Below are 21,449 nucleotides of genomic sequence, written 5' to 3'. Positions count from 1 at the left end.
GAAGCTTCTTCAGCTTTGACAGGATAGATGGGATCTTGAATGAGAAGCGAAACGTCTTCAAAAGAAAAAACAAGAAATTCCAGTTGCCTCCTGAAAAAGAACCTTTGGGACTTTCACGATGATGTTATTATACCTTACAACAATAAAGAGCATTCCTAGAATCCCCTCCAGTGCCTGTTTCTTGAGACTGCCTTCCTCAAAGGGTGGACAGCTATATATTATCCATCCCCTCCTCCAAAGTATTGCCTTTTTTAAAAAAAATGGAAAATATGATAATCTTACTGCTGTCAAAGGCACAATTATCTTTCTATAAAGATTTTAGGACTTTGCATTAATCACTCTAATTATGATGATGTTTAGTCAGGCAACAAAAAACGTTTTGCTCTTTCATCATAATTTATATTTGGCCAGACCTAAGTTTAGATCTATCACATTTAAGTTGTAAAATTCTAAATGACCCCTCAATGCAGCAAAACAACAACAACAGAGAAAGCCATATTGTGATCATCCAGGTTTTAGTAGATTATATATGTTACCATTCCAAGATGAATCTTGTTGAACTTTGCCTTTTCATCATAATCCTTTTCTTTGCCTTTTTTCAAAATATGCAACAGGATTTCTTCGTTCCTGTACATAAAAATTAGTGAATAAACCAAAGGTGGCTATCAGCAGGTTCTGACCAGTGGTGGGTTGCCAATTATTTTACTACCGTTTTGGGCGCATTCCCATGCCCACTCTCTCGCACACGACACTCACCCTCAGGCTGCCATCGCCCAGACAGTGTCGGCTAGCGACCCCCAGGGGGAGAGTCTTCTCTGTGGGTGCGTCTTCCCTCTGGAATGAGATGCCCCCGGAGCTTCGCATAATCCCCGACCTCCGGTCCTTTTGACGTGCCCTAAAAAGTTGGCTTTTCCAGCAAGCCGGCCTGGCCTGAACAGAATAAAATAAATGATTAATTTAATTGTTAATTTTAATCTAATTTTTAAAATTGTATTGCTAATATTAATTGGGTTTGTTTTTGGATATTTTATTTACTTTCCTTTTAAACTTTTGTAATATGTTTTTTTTAATGTTATATGCCGCCCTGAGTCCTTTGGGAGAAGGGCGGCATATAAATCCAATAAACAAAGAAACAAACAAATAAACCCGCATGCGGGTGGGTGAGCGGAGCCTCCCACCGCTGCTACTACTGGTTCGCCTGATCCAGGCTGAACCGGGAGCAACCCACCTCTGATTGCGACCAGTTCTGGAGAACCAGTACCACCTCTGACTGTCCCCACCCAAATCTATTCTCTGCCTCCCAAGTCCCAGCTGATCAGGAGGAAATGGGGAGTTTGTAGTTACCTTCCCCTGGAGTGGGGTGGGAATGGAAATTTTACAGTATCCTATTCCTGCCACACCCACCAAGCCACTCCCACAGAACCGATAGTAAAAGTATTTGAATCCCATCACTGGAATAAACAGCATTTTAGTCATTTAGTTCAACAGCCAGAGTCACTCAGGTGATACAATTGAAGCAAATGTGAGGCTCTGATAGCCCTTTTGCATTGCTTAGTTGGTACAATGCAATGGCTGTATGAAAGTTGCTTCTGAGGAAAGAGTTTTCATTCTTCATGGCAGAACCTAACACATGTGGACAAAAACTAATGTGAGACAAGATTCAGTCCAAGAGCTGTTTTTAATGTCAGAAGAAGATAGCAACTCTGACGAGAGATACAGTGTTTTGCCTAATTGCTATGTTATCAGAGCTAGTCCCAGTAGGCCTAAATGTATGAGATAGTTTTCAAAATGGAAATAATTCCTTGGACAATCCATGATTGGTGCATATTTTTGGTGTCTTTGGAAGCCTTCCATGAAAATGGCCCATGTGAACCTGCTATAATCCTGCCTAGCTTGCAGATAGCTTGTGCGTACACACACACTGCTCTCAGAAGTGAAGTTTTGTGAACACTGCTAACACTGCTGTCACAACAACTCCTGAAATAATGAGGCTGCATGAACTTGATTTAGACTGGCCCCAGAACGTTTTATGCTATTGTCCAAACAAAGCCAACCTAGGAAATGGAATTTGAGCAAAATAATAATAATTTTCAAGTCGAGTATTTATCAGGAGTTTTAAAAAGAGTTAAAGTCCTTAAAAAGGATTGAACATTCCACTGTAAGCTGGCGCAAAACAAGGAAACCATCTTGGGTTTAGTTGGCACTGCACCTTTCCCAGAATTCAATGTGTGGGGTGTTGTTTCAGGTATTTTTTTTATTTTTTTAAATCTCTACAGTACTTTGGCTGCAGCATCTTCCAAGCCAGAAGACATCTTTTCCAGCTTGTATAGTTAACAGGACAGCAGAAGTTGAAATGAGATCATTGCCTTTAATACAGTCTGTTCCTATGTATCACCTTTGCTTTGCAAACGACCTTCTAGCTTGACTATGACTCATCACTGAAAGAAACCATACCTGTGCATATTCTGTGGTCATCTGAGACTAAGAGACAATATATTCACCCGGGAGGGATTACTTGTTTACTAAGCAGGTGTGGCGGTGTTATTTGTCCATATAATTTCTGCCTGGAAAAAAAATAATTCTTTCTTATGCCTGCCTGCCTTTCTCCCTCCCAGGCTCCTATGTATCATAAATTTTCTTTCAGAGACTTGTAATATAATAGTACATTTATAAATAATTATGACACATTTTATAGTTTTTGTTAAAGCGGGGAGGTAAGCCTTAAGTTTGAACGTTGCAAAGCTGAATTCTGGGCAGATGCACTAGGTTGGATAATCTTGTTTTATTTTGCTTAAAAAAAAAGCTAGTGACACTACAATGACGCTATAATACTGTCTCCTGATGCTGATCATCTCCACTTGTTGAAACTGCCTAGACTGTATCTGTACAGCTATTTCAATTTAAAATATTTTCCCCAACCTGAATATGATGGTGATCTGAGACCATATTAGCAAATGAAGGAGGCACTCTTGCCATTTGGAGTATTAAGGAAGCTTTCTGGTTTTAAAAATAGCTACCGTATTTTTTGGAGTATAAGACACACCTTTTTCCCTCAAAAAAGAGGCTGAAAATCTGGGTGCGTCTTATACCCTGAATACAGCATATTTTGCCTCCCAAAACTCCACCCCTGTCACCAAAATAGCTTGTAGGAGGTTTTCAGAGAGCTCCTGGGGGCTGGGGAGGGCAGAAATGTCAATTTTACCCCCCCCCCAACTCCCAGGAGCACTCTATAAGCTTCCTAAAGGCTATCCATGTCCCACCCCCCCCTTTTTTTTTTTACAAAAAATGGGCCTGTTTTCACGAAAAACGGGCCATTTTTTGCTCGTTCTCCCCCGCCCCCAGAGCACTTTGCAAACCTCCTAAAGCCCCCTTTTTGGGGGGGGAATAGGCCCATTTTTTGCAAAAAAAAATTTGGGAGGTTTGCAGAGTGCAAAAACCTTTTTTAAAATTTGTGTCTTCAAAACCTTGGTGCGTCTTATACTCCGAAAAATGTGGTATTTGGTTAGTCTCAGCTGGCTGCCTTAATAGCAACCACTTGCATGTACCAGCCTAAGACTAGCCATCCTCATGCTCCTTGCTCTCTCTCTTGGTAGCTTTTGATACCATTGATCATGGTAACCTTCTGGAGCAGCTGTGGGGACTGGAGTGGCAGCACTGTCTTATGATTTTTCTTCCTTCTTCCCAACTGGTTCCAGTTGGTGTTGACAAGGGGGAAGAGATAAAATCTGTGGCCCCTTATTTACAAGGTACCTCACTCATGCCCTACTCACTTCAGGATGGACTTTTGTACTGCAAATGTCATTTGTTGGTCAAGAATGGGGTGGCACATCTAATGTTGGACATTATGCCCATGTGACACCATGGCTATGCTGTGCTGGTTACCATTTGGCTTCCAGGTGCAATTCAAGGTGCTGGTTATTACCTATCACCAGCTATCATGGCTTCTGGAAATTCTGGAAGTTGATAACCGTGTCCTGATCAGCAAAAGTCCATTAAGGGTTACCAAAGATAGCAACATATCTATTATAACGTGTGGGTTGTTGTTGTGAGGGAATTGACACGCAGGAGCCATGTGCAAGACAGATCTTTATTATAACACAGGTGACAAGCGATTCAAACGTTCCCTGCAACTGTCAGGGTATTTATACTAGCACTCAGACCAACTGTCAAAACGACCAACCAATCAGGTCGCAGCTGGTAGTTGCATATTGAATATGCAACAATATCTACTTCAACTTTGATCAAACAAACCTACTTTATATTGCTTTATTTTATTTTCAAAAATCTTGATCTTTACTCTCTTCAAATAATATCCTTATTTCCTTTCAATTTTTCTTTGCCCTTCACACAAAATTCTTGAAAGCTTTAACAAGTCTCATTTGTAAATCCAATATAGGAAAAAAATGAGATCACTGTCTAGGTGGTTTGTTTGTATATTCCTTTTGGCTAGTTTCTTTTGTATGGCCTGTTGGCATCCTTTTCCATATCATTCTTGTAGTTTATCATTTTTAAATCCATTTTCAGATCAGTTTGTCTTGTCGAATAAAACAATTTCCTTTTCCATATCATTTTTTAAACACAGTCTATCTTTAGAAGCACTGTTAAAATTAACTTTTGTATCCATTGTTCCATAATATCTATGCCCAGATATGCTGACTCTCTGTAAACCGCTTAGAGAGGGCTGAAAGCCCTATGAAGCGGTATATAAGTCTACTGCTATTGCTATTAATGTTAAAATATTTTGCTCCATTCCATTATTAGTAAAATTAAATTTAAGTATTTTTCTCCTTTAACTATAATATTTAGCTCCTTCCTTCTGAATGTCTGATCTTCAATGCCCCACTCCATCATTTAAGAATTCAAAACAAAAGCACTTTTCCATAGGAAGGATTTATATGATTACTGTATTTTTCAGAGTATAAGATGCACCCTTTTTCCTCAAAAAAGAGGCTGAAAATCTGGGTGCGTCTTATACACCGAATACAGCATTTTTTGCCTCCCCAAGCCCCGCCCCATTCACCATGTCCTTATGGAGGCTTTCAGAAAGCTCCTGGGGGCTGGGGAGGGCAGAAATGAGCAAAAAACAGCCCATGTTCTGCCCTCCCAGCCCCCAGCAGCACTCAATAAGCCTCCATAAGGCTATGCATGCAATTGTTTTGACAAAAAACCGGCTGTTTTGGGGAGGTTTGCAAAGTGCAAAAACTTTTTTTTGCTTTTGAAAAGCTGTTTAACTGATTGATGAGAATTATATTGATCAAGTGCTGTGCCAGCAGAAACACTTATCTACTGTATTTCTCTCTATCTCTATTTCTCTCCCTATCCTTCTACCTACCTACCTACACACACACTCTCTCTCTCCCTACCTACTATATTTCTCTCTCTCTATCCCTTTATCTATACCTACCTACTCTCTCTCCCTACCTATCTACTGTATTTCTCTCTTTCTCTCTATATATCCCTCTCCCTCCCTCTCTCCCTTCCTACCAGTGGTGGGTTTCAAAAAATTTTGGAACCTCTTCTGTAGATGTAGCCTACTTTCTGGGTCCACTGGTGGAACCTCTTCTAACTGGTTCAGTAGATTTGACGAACTGGTTCTACCGAATAAGTGCGAACTGGTAGGAACCCACCTCTGCTACCTACCTACACTCTCTCTCTCCCCCTACCTATCTACTGTATTTCTCTCTCTCTCCCTTTATCTACCTACCAACCTACCTACTCTCTTTCTCCCTACCTATCTACTATATTTCTCTCTCTCTTTCTATTTCTCTCTCTCTATCCCTCTACCTACCTACCTATCGACTCTCTCTCTCTTTCTCTCCCCCTTTATCTACCTAACCACTCTCTCTCTCCCTACCTACCTACTGTATTTCTCTCTTTCTCTCCCTCTCTATCCCTCTATCGACCTACCTACTTTTTTTTAATTTGCCTCTTCAAAACCTTGGTGCATCTTATACTCTGGTGCGTCTTATACCCCGAAAAATATGGTAATTCCAGAATCTTATTTTAGTTGGGAATTTATATACAAAACAACTCTTTATTTCTTTTTCATTCCTGATGAAATAAATTATTCACCGAAGTTTTTATAAATCAAATATGTTGTCTCTTTTTCTAATAGGTGTTTCTTGTACGCAAATTATATCTTGTTTTAATTTTAATAACATTTTTTTTCCTTTTCAGGAGCAGCATTAGAGTCTTTGATATCAAGACGTGTTTTCAAGCTATAGGCAAAAATGTCAAGATGTTGGCCATGACAGTGTGATGAAAGCATTGTCTGTTTTTCATTTGCAGTGCATGTGCAATGCACATAAAAAACAGAGGGAACATAGTGCCACCATCTTGACATTTTTCACCATACTACCCTGTTTGGTAGTATTTATAAGATAGTGGTGAAATTGAGCCAATTAATAGAAAAAAAGTGAATTAAATCAGATGTAAAAAAAAGGGGGGGACTGGAGGCTAAAACATATGAAGAATTACAGAAACTGGGTATGCCTAGTTTAATGAAAAGAAGGACTAAGGGAGACATGATAGCAGTGTTACAATATCTCATGGGCTGCCACAAAAAAGAGGGAGTCAAACTATTCTCCAAAGCATCCGAGGGCAGGACAATAAGCAATGGGTGGAAACTAATCAAGGAGAGAAGCAACCTAGAACTAAGGAGAAATTCCCTGACAGTTAGAACAACTAATCAGTGGAACAATTTGCTTCCAAAAGTTATGAATGCCCCAACACTGGAAGTTTTTAAGAAAATGTTGGATAACCATTTGTCTGAAGTGGTGTAGGGTTTCCTACGTAGGCAGGGGGTTGGACTAGAAGACCTCCAAGGTCCCTTCAACTCTGTTGTTTTGTTCTGTTCTGTAATAGGAAAGGTGGGATTGAAAAACTGCAAAAAATGATTTTTCTATCATTCCAAGGGCTCCCTGAATCAGGGAAACAGAAAGGTAGAGAGATTAATATTTTGAAACCTACCAGACTGTGTAAAAAAAGGCTTCTGCTTCTGGAACAAGAATTTCTGGTCCTCTTTTATGTCATAACAAGCTCTCCCTCCACATCTGCTCTGAAATTTCACTTAACTCTCCAGGATGTATTTTGAGGATGGACAGAGAGATTGTCTTGGAAGGGAAATGAAATGTTACACAATAAGCTGGTTGAATAATTAGTTTTTCTCGAGAAATGTGGAAACCTGAGACCAGGGAATTTCTAGCACTCTGTTTCCCCCACGCAGTGCTTCAGTTTTGGGGAAAGAATCAACAAAAGTTGAAGTGGTATAAAACCAATATGTTTTATACCACAACTGTTGTAGGTTGACTGGTAAAATACATCAACGTTGACATGGCTGAGCATTTTGGACATTCCCACTATAGTCAGACCTGTAGAAGCTCTTTTCTCACAAGATCTTTTCCACTGCCATTTGGCATTCTGTCTCTGAGCCCACCTAGAATCAAGAAATACAGCTCCATCTCACAACTATTTTGGCTGCCTGCTAGCTTAAAGAAAGTTGGTGGAGGAGAAATAATAAGTTCCTGGAATTGGCCATGGTCTTCAATTTGGGCAGAAGAGCTTGAGAGGAACCGGAAGGTGCTGCTGGTGCTCAGCATACCAAATATTTGGAACACACCAGAACTGCCTATCTTGCATGATATAAACAGATGAGATACAAGAAGCCATTGTGCTTAATTCCACATCACAATCACAGCTGGGAAAAGGGAACACATGAAACCATATCTCTCCTTTAATTACCTGCCCACGATAAAGATTTAATGTGCCTTAAAGGTTCTCTCTTTATTTAATTGGTTCAGGAACTTTACATATTCAATTCTAGTCCTCATAGGTAATTAGTTCTCTGAGGTAATTGAACAGAAAGAGAGAGAGAGTGTGTGTGTGTGTGATTTCTCCCCAAACCACACTAGAAGCGTTGGGGTATATACCAGTGATTTGAAAGTAAGTCTGCAATTTTCAAATTAAACACTCAGTCCCATTCGTAATGGAAATATAACTTCTGAAATCATCTTTTTAAATTGTCATTAAATAACAGTTAAATAGCTCATAAATTAAGCTCATAACTTAATTTTTTTTAAATGACGCATTTAAAAATGATTCAGAGCTCATTTGATTTAATGGACTCTAAATTATGGGAAACATATGTGACATCCTTGTTACATCTGCTTTGGTGACCAAAGCTGACTCCTCAGGATACAACATTTAAGGATAACACTTTTAGTAATTAGATTAGGAAAGTTTAATAAAGGGGTTAGTAAACTGTTACCCTTGAGATTTTAGATTGCAACTCCTATCAAGTTTAGATGCATGATGAGTGACAAGAGATTATGGTAGTTGTAATCCAAATACATGTGGAAAGAAAGCTAATCTACAGTATTGCCTCCCTCTCAGGTAATATGTTTTGGGTATGGAAATTCAGACAATGGCAACCTGAGCCATAAAGGTCCTCATAGTGATAACCAGCACTTCAAGTTGGACCCAGAAGCCTATTGGCAGGTCAGCAGAGGTTATTTTACATTCCACAGATGGACAGTTGTTTTTTGCATCAGATGCAGTTTTCAGATGACCTCCAAGGGCAATTTCATGTAACTAAATTCCTGTAGTTTAGCCAGGGGCCAATGACAAAGGCATGAATCACTGTTGTCAACACCTCCTGGTCTAGGAAAGGCCAAAGCTATCAAAGACTCTCTTGGCCCTATACTGTACCAAGAATGATGGGAGTCCAGAAGAAGCCTCAATTGTATATGGGCCCCATAGAGGAAAGTACAGATAATCCTTGATTTACAATCACTCATTTACCAACCGTTCAAAGTTATAACTGCACTGAAAAAGTTACACGATCATTTTTAACTTACGGGTGCTGCAGCATCCCTATGGTTACATGATCAAAATTTGGACACTTGGCAACTGGCATGTATTTATAAGATTGTAACATTCTGGGATTATGTAGATAACCTTTTGTGACCTTCTTTATAAATAAAGTCAATGAGGAAGCCAGATTCACTTAACAACTGTGTTACTAACTTAACAACTGCAGTGATATCGCTTAACAATGGTGGCAAGAAGGGTTGAAAAATGGGGAAAAACTCAATTAACAACTGTCTTGCTTACCAACGGAAATTTTGGACTCAATTGTGCTCTTAAATCAAAGATTACCTGTGCAACTTTGTCAAGAATTATGCATGAAACATTCTGGTCTTGCCACGATTTAATCTCACTCTGTTCCAGAACTATAATTTGGATGAATTTGGGTGCATGGGGTCCAGCAGCTCCTTCTGTAATTTAAATTCTTCTGTAATTTAAACTCCTACACTGAATGGGTGTCAATGGGCCTATCAATTCTTTGATAGTGCAGCCGTCTGCAAGCGTGGTTTATTGTAAACATTTTGTTCAATCTATCAAGCAAGTTTTACTAATCACTACTCTTCCCCCCACAGATGAGAAAAGCGTCTCTCAGTAGCAACATGAAAGAAATTCCACTACTAGTAGGAGCAGAGCTTGACATTTGAATTTGATGTTAATGTACAGTTCTTACCAATGCAACTTTTTGTTAACGTATTCAAGTCAGTTTTCAACTCCTTGCAACTGACCTGATTAGTTCATGCAGTTTTCTTGGCAAGGTTTTTCACCTCCTTCATAGAGCTAAGAGTGATTGGTATGAGGTAGCCCAGCTGCTATGTGCCTAAGGAGGGACTAGGACTTGGTATCTAGCCTGATGGCTTAACCACTAACACCAAACTGGCACCTTACTAATTGCACCTTGTAAAGATGAAATGGAAAAGTAAGAAAGGTGGTACAATGCAGAAGGCAGATGATGATGCTTTAAGGATAGGCTGGTTCTAGGCTACAGGACCCTTCCTCCTATCATCAGTTGTTTAACCTCACCCTTCCCAAGAAGCCCTGGGCACATCACTATGCTATCTGGAGACAGAATTTTTTGGGGAGGTCATATTTAAATGGATGCCCATTTGATGGACAAGATACTCTGGTTGGTGTACAACAAAGGCAAAATTAAAAGAAAAAAAATATGGGAAAGAGAAATGACACATGATGATGCATATGCTTCATGTCTTTCTCTCTAGCTCAGTCTCCCTGACTGCATTAGTGAGTGGGCTGAACGTCGAATCTACTTCTTCAGGATCCTTTAACAATTTCACTGATCTTGAATGTGGCAAGGATTCGTCAAATGGGCCTGATCCTTTGCCTAAGTCTGAGAAAAGCATGTGGACAAGAGGGTAGAGTGGCCATTGTCCCAAAAGTGTTTTTCCAGAGGCAACTGGACTTTCTGATTTTTCTTTGAAGGCATTTTTCTTCTCATCCCAGAAATGAAGAAGCTTCTTGGGTGAGAAGCGAAACATCTTCAAAGAAAAACCAGAAAGCCCAGTTGCCTGTTGAATAATAGCAGTAGACTTATATACCGCTTCATAGGCCTTTCAGGCCTCTCTAAGCGGTTTACAGAGAGTCAGCATATTGCCCCCAACAATCTGGGTCCTCATTTTACCCACCTCGGAAGGATGGAAGGCTGAGTCAACCCTGAGCCGGTGAGATTTGAACCGCTGAACTGCTGATCTAGCAGTAGCCTGCAGTGCTGCATTTAACCACTGCGCCACCTTGGCTCTTAAGGTGCTGAAAAAGCACCTTTGAGACAACCATGACCTGGATGATCGAGGATCTTGACAGATATAGAGGGGCCATTCCAGAGGTGGTATTCAGCAGGTTCTGATCAGTTCTGGAGAAGCGGAAATTTTGAATGTTTCTGAGAACCAGTAAATACCACCTCTGGCTGACCCCCGGCCCCATTTATTCTCTGCTTCCCGAGTCCCATCTGATCAGGAGGAAATGGGGATTTTGCAGTAACCTTCCCCTGGAGTGGGAAGGGAATGGAGATTTTACAGTATCCTTCCCCTGCCATGCCCACCAAGCAATGCCACGCCACAGAACCGGTAGTAAAAAAAAATTGAATCCCACCACTGGCATTGCTGCCTGCACAAACATATTATTTCTACCTTTGCGATGAGACCCATTTTCACCTCTGTAGTTTAAAATTATTATTTTGATAGGAGACTGTTCCCTTCTCCAGTACTGCTTTCATGATCAGGAAGGACTCCACTTCAATGTATGCATTACACTCAGAGATGCACCTATATCTTAATACGTGAAATGTAATGCTTATTTGCATTCACACCTTTAGGACACTGGACCCAACCATACCCTAGAAATGCCCGACGGAACCAATATAAATATATTTGCAGACCTTACGATCAACCCGCAAAGTCCGTTCCCTCCAACTGCACTCCCTTCCCTCTTCTTTCCACCAAGCTGCGCCCGAGGCGAGAGTAGCCTGACGCAATCCTCTGCCTCTGTTTCCCTCGAAAGCTCCTCGGCGAGTTGCATCATCTGGTTTTTGAGACAGCGTAGAAGAGAAAAACCAATGAGCGGCCGCCTTTTGCTCATCTGTGACAGAGGGCTTTGACCAATCCGATCTTCGTAAGCCTTTCCCCAGGCGGGACTATTTGCTTCCTAAAGCGCTGATTGGATAAGAGACGGCGGGAACAGGGATACCGTGACAACTGGGCGGGGCCTTACCGGCAAGCTGGTATTTAAACGCTGAAGACCTCGGCAGCAGCGCAGTTCTCCCTCTTGTTTTGTGTCGGAGTCTCGGTCGCCGTCTCTTGCGCCAAATCCCAGGCTAGCCGAGCTTAATTTTTCGGTTCAGTCCATTCCCGGAGATCAGAGCCACCAGCGCACCTCCTCCTGCGGAGTCATGAAGGGGGATCCACATCCTCGGCATCTCTCCAGCGGAACGGAGCATCCCTCCAGGCTTCAGAAGGACGAGGAGGAGGAAGAGGAGGAGCCCTCTGGTACAGAGGAAGGGTCGCCCAAGTCCCCACTCTGGGTCTTCGGTTACGGTTCGCTGGTTTGGAGACCCGATTTCGAATTCACTTCCCGCAAAGTGGGCTGTATCCGGGGCTACAGCCGCCGCTTCTGGCAAGGAGACACTTTCCACCGGGGTAACGAAAAAATGGTAAGGGCTGTTTTTTCCCAGGTGGGACTCAGTGGGTGGGAAAGGACAATGGCTGGTCCCGAGTTGTTGTTTTTTAAGGAGTGAGGAGGTGCTTTTCCTGAGATGAGAGGTCCCTTCTATGTAGAGTGGGAGGGATGGTGGGTGGGGCTGGAAAATAAGAGATAAACCAAGAATTTGTTGTATTTCGGAGTGTTAAGAGTTAGAAATTGTAGGTTCAACAGATGGGGAGTCTATTGATTACACTTTGCTTGACATGATTGTGCAGAATTTAGAGAGCCTCCCACATTTAGTTTTTAATGCTGAGGGAGTAGGGAATTTCTGGACTGTCCCAATGATGCTTCCTTGAGATGGTAGAACTTGTGCTTCTGATGTTGGTCTGCAAAAGAGTACAGTGCTGCATATTAAAACTGCCTCTTTCTGTCCCTTCCCTTAGCCTGGAAGAGTGGTTACCCTTCAGGAAGATTATAATGTAAGTATTTTGTGCCTGCATTCTTAACCAGTTGGCATGCTTATCAATAACCTAATCCTAATCCAGTGGTAGTCAACCTGGTCCCTACCGCCCATTAGTGGGCATTCCAGCTTTCATGGTGGGCAGTAGGGGTTGCTGTAACTCTGCTTTATAAATTTTATAAAGTAAAGTTACTTCCCTACTTTATAAATCACCATTACTGTGGAACCGGTGGGCGGTTAGAAAATATTATTATTAACAGAGATATAAAAATGGGCAGTAGGTATAAAAAGGTTGACTACCCCTGGCCTAATAAGAGGGAGGGAGGGGAGAAGTCTTAAAACAAAATAATTACAGGTAGTCCTCAACTTACGACCACAAGCGAGCCAAAAATTTATGTTGCTAAGTGAGAAATTTGTTAAGTGAGGTTTGCCCCATTTTATGACTTTTCGCCCCACATTTGTTAAGCGAATCACTGCAGTCATTGAATTAATAATATGGTTTTTAACTGAATCTGGTTTCCCCATTGACTTTGCTTGTCAGAAGATTGCAAAAGGTGATCACATGACCCTGGGATACTGCAACCGTCATAAATGTGAGTCAGTTGTCAAGCATCCAAATGTAAATCACATGATCATGGGGATGCTGCAACAGTTATAAGTGTGAAAAATGGTCATAAATCACTTTTTTCAGTGCCATAACTTTAAAAGGTCACTATGCGAACTGTTGTAAGTCAAGGACTACCTATATTTTGAACTACCCACCTTGTTTAGCTGTAGGAGAAAGATGGAGAGTGAATTGTATCATTGCAACTAGAGGTTCTGTAATTCTGTTACTTGACCTGCAGCAATTATAATTATCCAATTATCATTTGGATGAGTAGTTATTTGGTCAGTAGAATACTGCTTATCTAGGAAACCAGCCAATGTTTGTGAGTACAATTTAAATGATATCTGAATAAAACTGAGATCTTGACAATTTTGGAGATGATAATGTAACACTGCTGAAAAGAATTCGGCACATGGCCAAGATATTGTGGGTTATGCTGGCCCTTTTGCAAAAGTTAATGGTATTAATTGCTGTGGGGCAACTCATTTGGAAGGAATGAGTAGCTATTTCAAACCTGTGTTTATTTTTCAATCACAAACCTGACTTTTTGCCTAACTGACCTGATAATGTTTAGAAATATGGCAGATAACATTTTTTAAAGTTTGTCGTTTGCTTGTTTGTATAGGTTGTGGAGATAAGTAATTGTCTATTTAATGAAGCAGACATCTGTAAGTAACTTGTAATTTGATTTCTGATTGCAGGGGTGCACGTGGGGTGTTGGCTATGAACTTCACGGGCTTCAAATTGCTGCTGTCCTTAAATATCTGAACATGCGGGAAGCCGTGCTTGGAGGCTACGACACCAAGCTGGTGAAGTTTTATCCCCAGGAAGGAGAGGCAGATGAACCTGTTCTAGCTCTTGTTTATATTGCAACCCCCCAGAATCCCTCCTATCTGGGGCCAGCATCTGAAGAGGATATTGCAGCTCAAATCATCGTCTCCAGTGGGCGGGCCGGCCACAACATTGAGTATCTTCTGCGCCTGGCAGACTTCATGCGCTACTGTTGCCCTCAAGTAGAAGATGAACATTTGTTCTCGATTGAGGAAGCTCTGATCTCTATCCTGCCCTGTATATATCCTGCTGAGGAGCCCTTGGTACAACAATGAATCTGACAGTATTCACCAAAGTGAAATTGGATGAACACTTTTTAACCAAGGACGATATACATGAACTAATGCAACTGAAGTCAGGTTTTAAAACCTGTACATGTAGACCTTGGGAGAGAAAAGTAGTGGAGGCACGGTAGTAGAACTACAATTTAAGTAGCATTGGACTCTAGCCCCATTTCTAGCCTTGAGTAGAGATTGGAGAGAGACCCATTGCTATTCTACCAGCTGCTGGCGATACAAAGCTGGTTGAAAAATACTTCCTAGTCTCATTTGTATACTCGACAGATTACGTCCTACTAAATTTAATAGGGCTTTTACTTTAGAGTTCATACAAGTGGGGCTTTTGCTGTTTGCACTTTTAGCCAAATTAACAGTGTTCTTTGAATTGTCGAAGGGAAAGGGGGATTAAGATAAACTATGTCTTTCTTTGCATGTTTCCATCCAAAGCCATGACGATAATGCTATGAGCTTTGCTCTACCTCACAAGCTGATGCTGCACATGTGAAGTTGTGATGGTTTTCAAAAGTTCCTCCAACCCTGGTCATGGTATCCTCATGTTTGCTCACATGCTGGGCTTTTTAGTGGCAAATGAACTTTGATTTTAAACTTTGGTGGGGCCAAACCTCCTTAGGCAGTTAGTGTACTATTTTTTTTATAACTTGAAAATGTATTTATTGTAATGAAGTGTCCTGCAGAGCGGGGCAGATTGCTAGCTTGGAAGGTGGCAGGGGAAATTGGGTCTTCTGGTTTTAGATTTTTTTCCTCTCTCTTAGACAGACAGATGGGAGCTTCAGACCAGGGCAGCTGCTACAAGGTTACTCATTTGAGACAGCTTTCGGTTAATAGAACTGTTGCACTACCTACACACAATAGAGACGCTTTTACCTTACAATAATCTTTTGTGTCAGTTTATGTAACTTGGCATACTATGCTCAAGTTCTGCCTGCATTTCAAATAATAAAGTGGGCACTTAATGTCTGGTTCTCCCAAAATCACAAGAAATTCAACGTTTCTGAGAATAATGTGTGGAAATAAAGAAAGATCTGTGCTGAATATTGTAGTCTGAAAGACACAATTCAATAAAGCCGATAAGAATAATTACTTTCTGATGCAGCCTTTGGGAGAGACTTCATCCTGGAATTTGTTTACAGATCTTAGAACAAAATGGACAACTACTGTTAAAAGGAATTGTATTATCTTTTATCTATAAATAAATGAGTCTGAAATTACATTGTTTGAACAGAATTTTTTTCTTTGTTTTTTTCCATTTAAACTATTAGAATTGTTTGTCATGGTTTTTTTTGTAACTGTATAGAAAAATGGAATTAGTTTAACTGCAGTTGTTGCAGTTACCTTCGTATTGAATAACTGTCAATGTTTATGAAACTGTTTCCAAAGCTTTGCATCAGCAGTACCCAAGCCATAGCTTTACAATGCGTTAGGTACAACTTCTGCAACTTCCTATAGTTTTTGTGAACAGGATGTAACTGAATCACACAAAATGATTCTAGTTTTGAAAATCAGCATGGTCAAATTTGCTTCTAGCTGCATCATCCCTAATGTGTCTATTAGAACTGTGCAATGCTCTGGAGATTATTTGAAGGGTGCAAGCTTAAGTAGTACCTTCTTGCAACTTGGTAAAGCAGCTGCATCTTGTTCCAGAGTTGTGTAGCTCTTGTTGAAATAGTCTGCACTGCAGTAGCATAAATACATCTTTTTTATGCTGACTTCGGGCTCTCCAGATGTTTTAGAGTAGAGTACATCTGAACTTTCTAAATTGAAACCCGGAAGACTGATCAGAACTAGTGATGAAAACAGACTCCCTGTCCATGCGCTATAGCCTTTGGATAAAGCAACCACATTGTTGCTGTACAACAGTAACATCTACTGCGTCATTCAGTCTTGGAGTTGTAGCTAATCCTCAAGCTCTTGGCTGAGCTGTGGCTGCTGGTTCATCACCTGCCCTTTCCAGATGTGCAAGCAGTAGAGACAAAGCTGCCTCCTTCATGTGGCTGAAGGACCATTTGGACTTCCAATCACCATGGTAACTGGTAGCCATTCTGGTTAGGTATGATGGAAGAGTGGGGTTGAACTGAGGTTAGGCACACTGCTCAACCTCAATTGAGGTCTTCCGGAAGAAAAGAACCAATGGATCACCTAGGGACATCTTACCCAAAGGATCTGACACGGGCAGGAAGTGGCATGGAGCCCTGCAAACAAAATAGAACCATCAATAACTTTTTATTCTCTAAAAAGGGCCCCCTCCTTTGCAGGGGTGTCAAAGTAGCGGCTCATGGCCACACAGGCCATGACCACTGCAGCTCTGCAAATGGGGGGAAAAAACATGAAACATCACGTGACAGCAACCTGACACCATGAGTTTGACATCGTGTTTTAGAGCTTTAATAAAGAGTTTGGTTTCTTTGCAATGTTTTCAGCATTTTGAATGATGGCGACAAACACGGGAGCTGCTCAGAATGAGTAGCCGAGGTGGCGCAGTGGTTAAATGCAGCACTGCAGGCTACTTCAGCTGACTGCAGTTCTGCAGTTCGGCTGTTCAAATCTCACCGGCTCAGGGTTGACTCAGCCTTCCATCCCTCCGAGGTGGGTAAAATGAGGACCCGGATTGTTGTTGGGGGCAATATGCTGACTCTGTAAACCGCTTAGAGAGGGCTGAAAGCCCTATGAAGCGGTATATAAGTCTAACTGCTATTGCTATTGCTGTTTTCTAAGCATTTTGCAGGTTTAGAGTAAGAGCTTAGAGAAGTCACTCTTCTAAGGCCCATATCACAATAATGAGGTCTGCCTCCCTAGCTCATTTTTGTCCCTAAATGCCCTATGGCAGACCTGCTAACCAGACTGGCTTATGTTAAAAGAGATCATTGGTGTGCAATTTCATACTTAACTTCCCCCTTCAAATATTTAAAAACTACTCCCACATTATGTTTGTGTCAATTATAATTCAATGGAATGATCACAAGGTTGTGCTTTGAGCCTCTGCCCAAAGAAACTTATGTGACTTCCTGATTATTTTGTTTACTTTTTCATACAAAATATCTCAGATGTAACCATAGGTTATTTTTTGTTTATGTATTCATATTTAGAGATTGTCCATCTCCCCCATAGTTGCATTCTCAACTGTCTGATGCAGGATTCAAACAAGTGCTCCAGGAGTCAGTCATTTGAGGACAGAGGTCAAGTTCAATCACTTACTTTTATCCTGGCAAGGATGCCAAAGTTTGCAGGAGGGTGAGGAGGAATTTCCAAGAAACAAGGGTGGGGGGAGGGAAGTGCCTTGCTGTGCATCTTCCTGCTTATGTGAAAAGTGATACATCTGTTTTCCCAAACTGTAAATGGTGGCCCCACAAAGATCAACTGAAACCACTGTAGAACAAATTGCCCATAAAACCATTACAGTATTTATTTTATAGTCTATAGGGGGAAAATGAGTCCTTAAAAAAGTTTTTAGAACAGTTAAAAACACCCCCGACTGCTCTTTAGAAGGCCAGATCCTGAAGATGAAACTCAAATACTTTGGCCACCTAATGAGAAGAAGGACTCACTGGAGAAGAGCCTAATGCTGGGAAAGATTGAGGGCAAAAGAATGTTTGAACGTTTATTTTATTTATATGCCGCCCTTTTCCCCCGAAGGGGACTCAGGGCGGCTCACAACTCAACTAAGGGAGGGGGATACAGACAAAAATTAAAACAACACGCAACAATACATAATTTAAAACACACAACAGTCATACCATTCGAGAAGGGGGTAGAAGCTTTTTAGCCCCAGGCCTGTCGGAATAGCCAGGTTTTGAGGGCTTTGCGGAAGGTCTGGAGGGTGGTGACGGTTCGAATCTCCATGGGGAGTTCGTTCCAGAGGGTTGGAGCGGCCACAGAGAAGGCTCTCCTCCGAGTAGTCGCCAGTCGACACTGGCCGGCGGATGGAATTCGGAGGAGGCCTAATCTGTGGGATCTAATCGGTCTAGAGGAGGTAATTGGCAGCAGGCAGTCTCTCAAGAAGGGGACAACAGAGAACAAGGTGGCTGAATGGAGTCTCTGAAGCAGTTGGTGTGAGCTTAAATGGATTCCAGAAGATGGTAGAAGACAGGAAGGCCTGGAGGAATGTTGTTCATGGGGACACGACTTCGCAACTAAGAACAACATGTTGCCACATCAAATGCTCAGGACTTAGTTAGTGACTGATTAGATTAAGGGTTCATCCTTGAGGCTGAAGCAAACCATCCCTCTCACGATACAGTATGTTTCCTTGGTTTTTCCCCAGGATTTTTATTTCCTTGCATCATAACCAAACCAAATAAGGTAGCAAATTGAGGATGCAGGTCATAAATAAGAATTGGACTCACAGATGAAGTTAAAAGTTTAGCAGATCTCGAAGGAAAACCTGTCAACTGCTGTATGTTTCATTTCTTCTTCTTCCTAAACATTCAAGACCAAAATAAGATTTATGTGCAGAGCAGACTCTGAGTCATCCCATATAGGGAACATTCAGACCTTGGAGTCCTTGACTTATAATGGTTCATTTAATGATAGTTCAAAGTTACAACAGCACTGAAAAAAATAACATGATTGTTTTTCACAATTACAGCATCCCCATGGTCATGTTATCAAAATTCAGACATGTGGCAATTGACTCATACTTATGACGGTTGCAGTGTCCCAGATTCATGTGGTAACCTTTTATGACCTTTTTACAAGCAAAGTCGATGGGGAAGCCAAAATCACTTAACAACTGTGTTACTAACTTAAAAAGAAAGGTCATAAAATGGGACAAAATTCACTTAATGAATGTTTCACTTAACAATAGAATTTTGGGCTCAATTGTTCAATTATAATATAATTTTTATCCTGTTTTAGAGTGTTTTTAGACTATAAATATGTTTGTGTCTGGTTATATACAGATTGTTCTGGTATATTCTTTAATAAGAGATTCATTGTTTTTATATAATTGCTTATTGTGATTATTATTATGTGGTTAATCTTTGGTGAGATTCACAGCCTTTGGGGCTGGTTGGCAGCTCAACAGCTCGAGTCCTAACCAAGGACCTAGGAACTGTTAAAGTAACATTGGAGGATATAAGTTGTTCCAAGTAGGGTGGTTTTTATTGTTAATAATAATAATTATTATTAAGACTTTATCAGGCTGGGCTTTGACTGTAATAGTGATATTTTAATTCAAGAATTCATCCACATATCCTGCTTATTCTGGTGTAAAAATGACCCAGTATCCATTCGTTAAGAATATGAGTGCACAGTCTCATCTTCAGCCCATCCCAGTCCACAGTGAAGGCACTTTCTGTCCATCTTTTCTTGCTTTTTCAGCTTCTGCCAGCACAAATTGTCCCAAATAGGCAGCCTGTAGTGAATTGTTGTGAAGTAACCAAGTTGGGGCCTCACTCTGCTCTTATTGGATATTTGAAGCTAAGTGCCACTCCACAACCCCCTCACCCCAGCCCTGATCCATGGCCCCTAGTTTTCAAGGCCATTCACTTTTTGTTAAGGATAAAGACTCAGGCTCTTCCAGTAGCCAACAAGCAATCTCTTTTCTTGACAACCCATTTATGGTAACAAACTTAGGAAGAGAAGGAAAAAGGTTCCTTGGATACCAGATCTTTTGGCATAAGACAGGTCTTCAAACTTTGCAATTTTAAGACTTGTAGGGCTTCAACTCCCAGAATTCTCCAGTCAGCATAGCTGACTGGAGAATTCTGGGAGTTGAAGTCCACAAGTCTTAAAGTTGCAAAGTTTGGGGACCCCTGGCATAAGAGGTTGGAGTAGGTTTTAAAACTAATTCTCATCTGAAAATTATTATTTTTAACTAATAGAGCTGCTGCTGAACAGACACTTTCCATGCTTTGTGCCAGAAATAGTTCCAAGAAAAACTTGTTATGTCTTGGAACCAGGAACATGCGAGGACATTTGGTTTTAGTGCTTTCCAAGAACAATTCATTCATATTATTATTTCAGAATGTTGGGTTGTTGTTGGTTTTTTTGCTACCCCTCTTGTATGAACATCGTTTTCCGATAACTATTATTAGTATTGCATCCTTAGCTATCTACAAAATATTGCTGGCAAGAGATACACTAGAAGGTAATTTGTGATATGCACACAAACAAGAGGTTCATTTCCAAAATATAAAAAAAGGACTTGTATTTATGAGTGGATTTAACTTAAATCAGAAGCTCCCAAACTCTCTGTTTGAAAGAAATTGCTAGAAAAATGAAGCTACTGCATTCTTTCATTCTAAACCAAATGTATTAAAATAATATAGATCCATTTACATCTTTTGATGTTTTCTTTCCAAAAAAGGAAAACAGAAGATCGACTCCTGCATCTCTAATATCCAGGTGACTTGAGTACAAGGATGGTGTTAAAATTGATCTGTATGATTTGTGAGCTCAAAGATTGGGCTGTCTGGTGGCTAAACAATGGGGCAGACACTTTTTTCTTACCTATCCATCCTTTTCTAAATCCAATTATATATACCAATCAAATCCAATAAACTTATATGTTTATTTGTAGATGTGTGTATTTCATGTTTTGCAGTATGATCATTTTTTCAAGAAATTAAAATAAGGCAGTTTGATCTCTAGTATTGGTAATTCCTTGACTTACTACCACAATTGGGAATTTTCAGCTACCAAGCATCCAAATGTCGACCCCATGACTGGGTGGATACTATGAGAGTTGTAAGTGCAAGTACTGGTTGTAACTCATTTTTTTCAGTTCCATTGTAACTTCGAACATGGCTAAACAAATGATTTAAGTCGAGGACTCCCTGCATTGTTGCAAAACAGGTAGGAGTTTTACCAAATCACACGTAAAACAAAGTGTGAAATAGTAGGATTAATCAATTACTACAGTGAGTTAATTCTAACAACTAAAATTCCAAAATTTGAATTTGCTATGAATGGGACTTGTATTTGATATAGTCATATCATTATCATAATCTCCTCCTCCTCCTCCTTTCTAATTTTTCTAACTCTAGTGTTTGTCAAGAAAAGGCTTATACCTGTCATGGCCCAATTCCTTCTGAGGGGTCATTGTCCATTCTCCAAGACTCTATACTCAATACTCAAAGTCCTGCAGTGTCCCTCAAAAAATATATAAATAACATTCCAAAAAAGATGGAGAAATCAGTGATCAATCCTAAACCTGGTATATCATGTAGGAAGGAATGCCATACACACAGTGCCGAATTTCCCAATGACAGAATGTTGCTATAAACAAAGATGGGAATAA

The 21,449-nt window shown here is 40.6% G+C and overlaps 1 protein-coding gene across 1 annotated transcript; it reads left to right on the top strand.

Moving 5' to 3' along the window:
• Positions 1 to 11,643: 11,643 nt before the first annotated feature.
• Positions 11,644 to 15,422, top strand: CHAC1 (ChaC glutathione specific gamma-glutamylcyclotransferase 1). The gene is made up of 3 exons (XM_032209061.1): positions 11,644 to 12,025; positions 12,459 to 12,494; positions 13,784 to 15,422. Exons 1-3 carry the CDS (start codon positions 11,765 to 11,767, stop codon positions 14,186 to 14,188), a joined length of 702 nt encoding a protein of 233 aa, XP_032064952.1. The 5' UTR covers positions 11,644 to 11,764; the 3' UTR covers positions 14,189 to 15,422.
• The last annotated feature ends 6,027 nt before the right edge of the window (positions 15,423 to 21,449 follow it).

The sequence above is a fragment of the Thamnophis elegans genome, chromosome 1, assembly GCF_009769535.1.
Source record: "Thamnophis elegans isolate rThaEle1 chromosome 1, rThaEle1.pri, whole genome shotgun sequence".
Taxonomy (NCBI): Eukaryota; Metazoa; Chordata; class Lepidosauria; order Squamata; family Colubridae; genus Thamnophis; species Thamnophis elegans.
The sequence above is the reverse complement of the archived record's forward strand: the minus strand, read 5'-3'. Positions and strand labels throughout refer to the sequence as shown.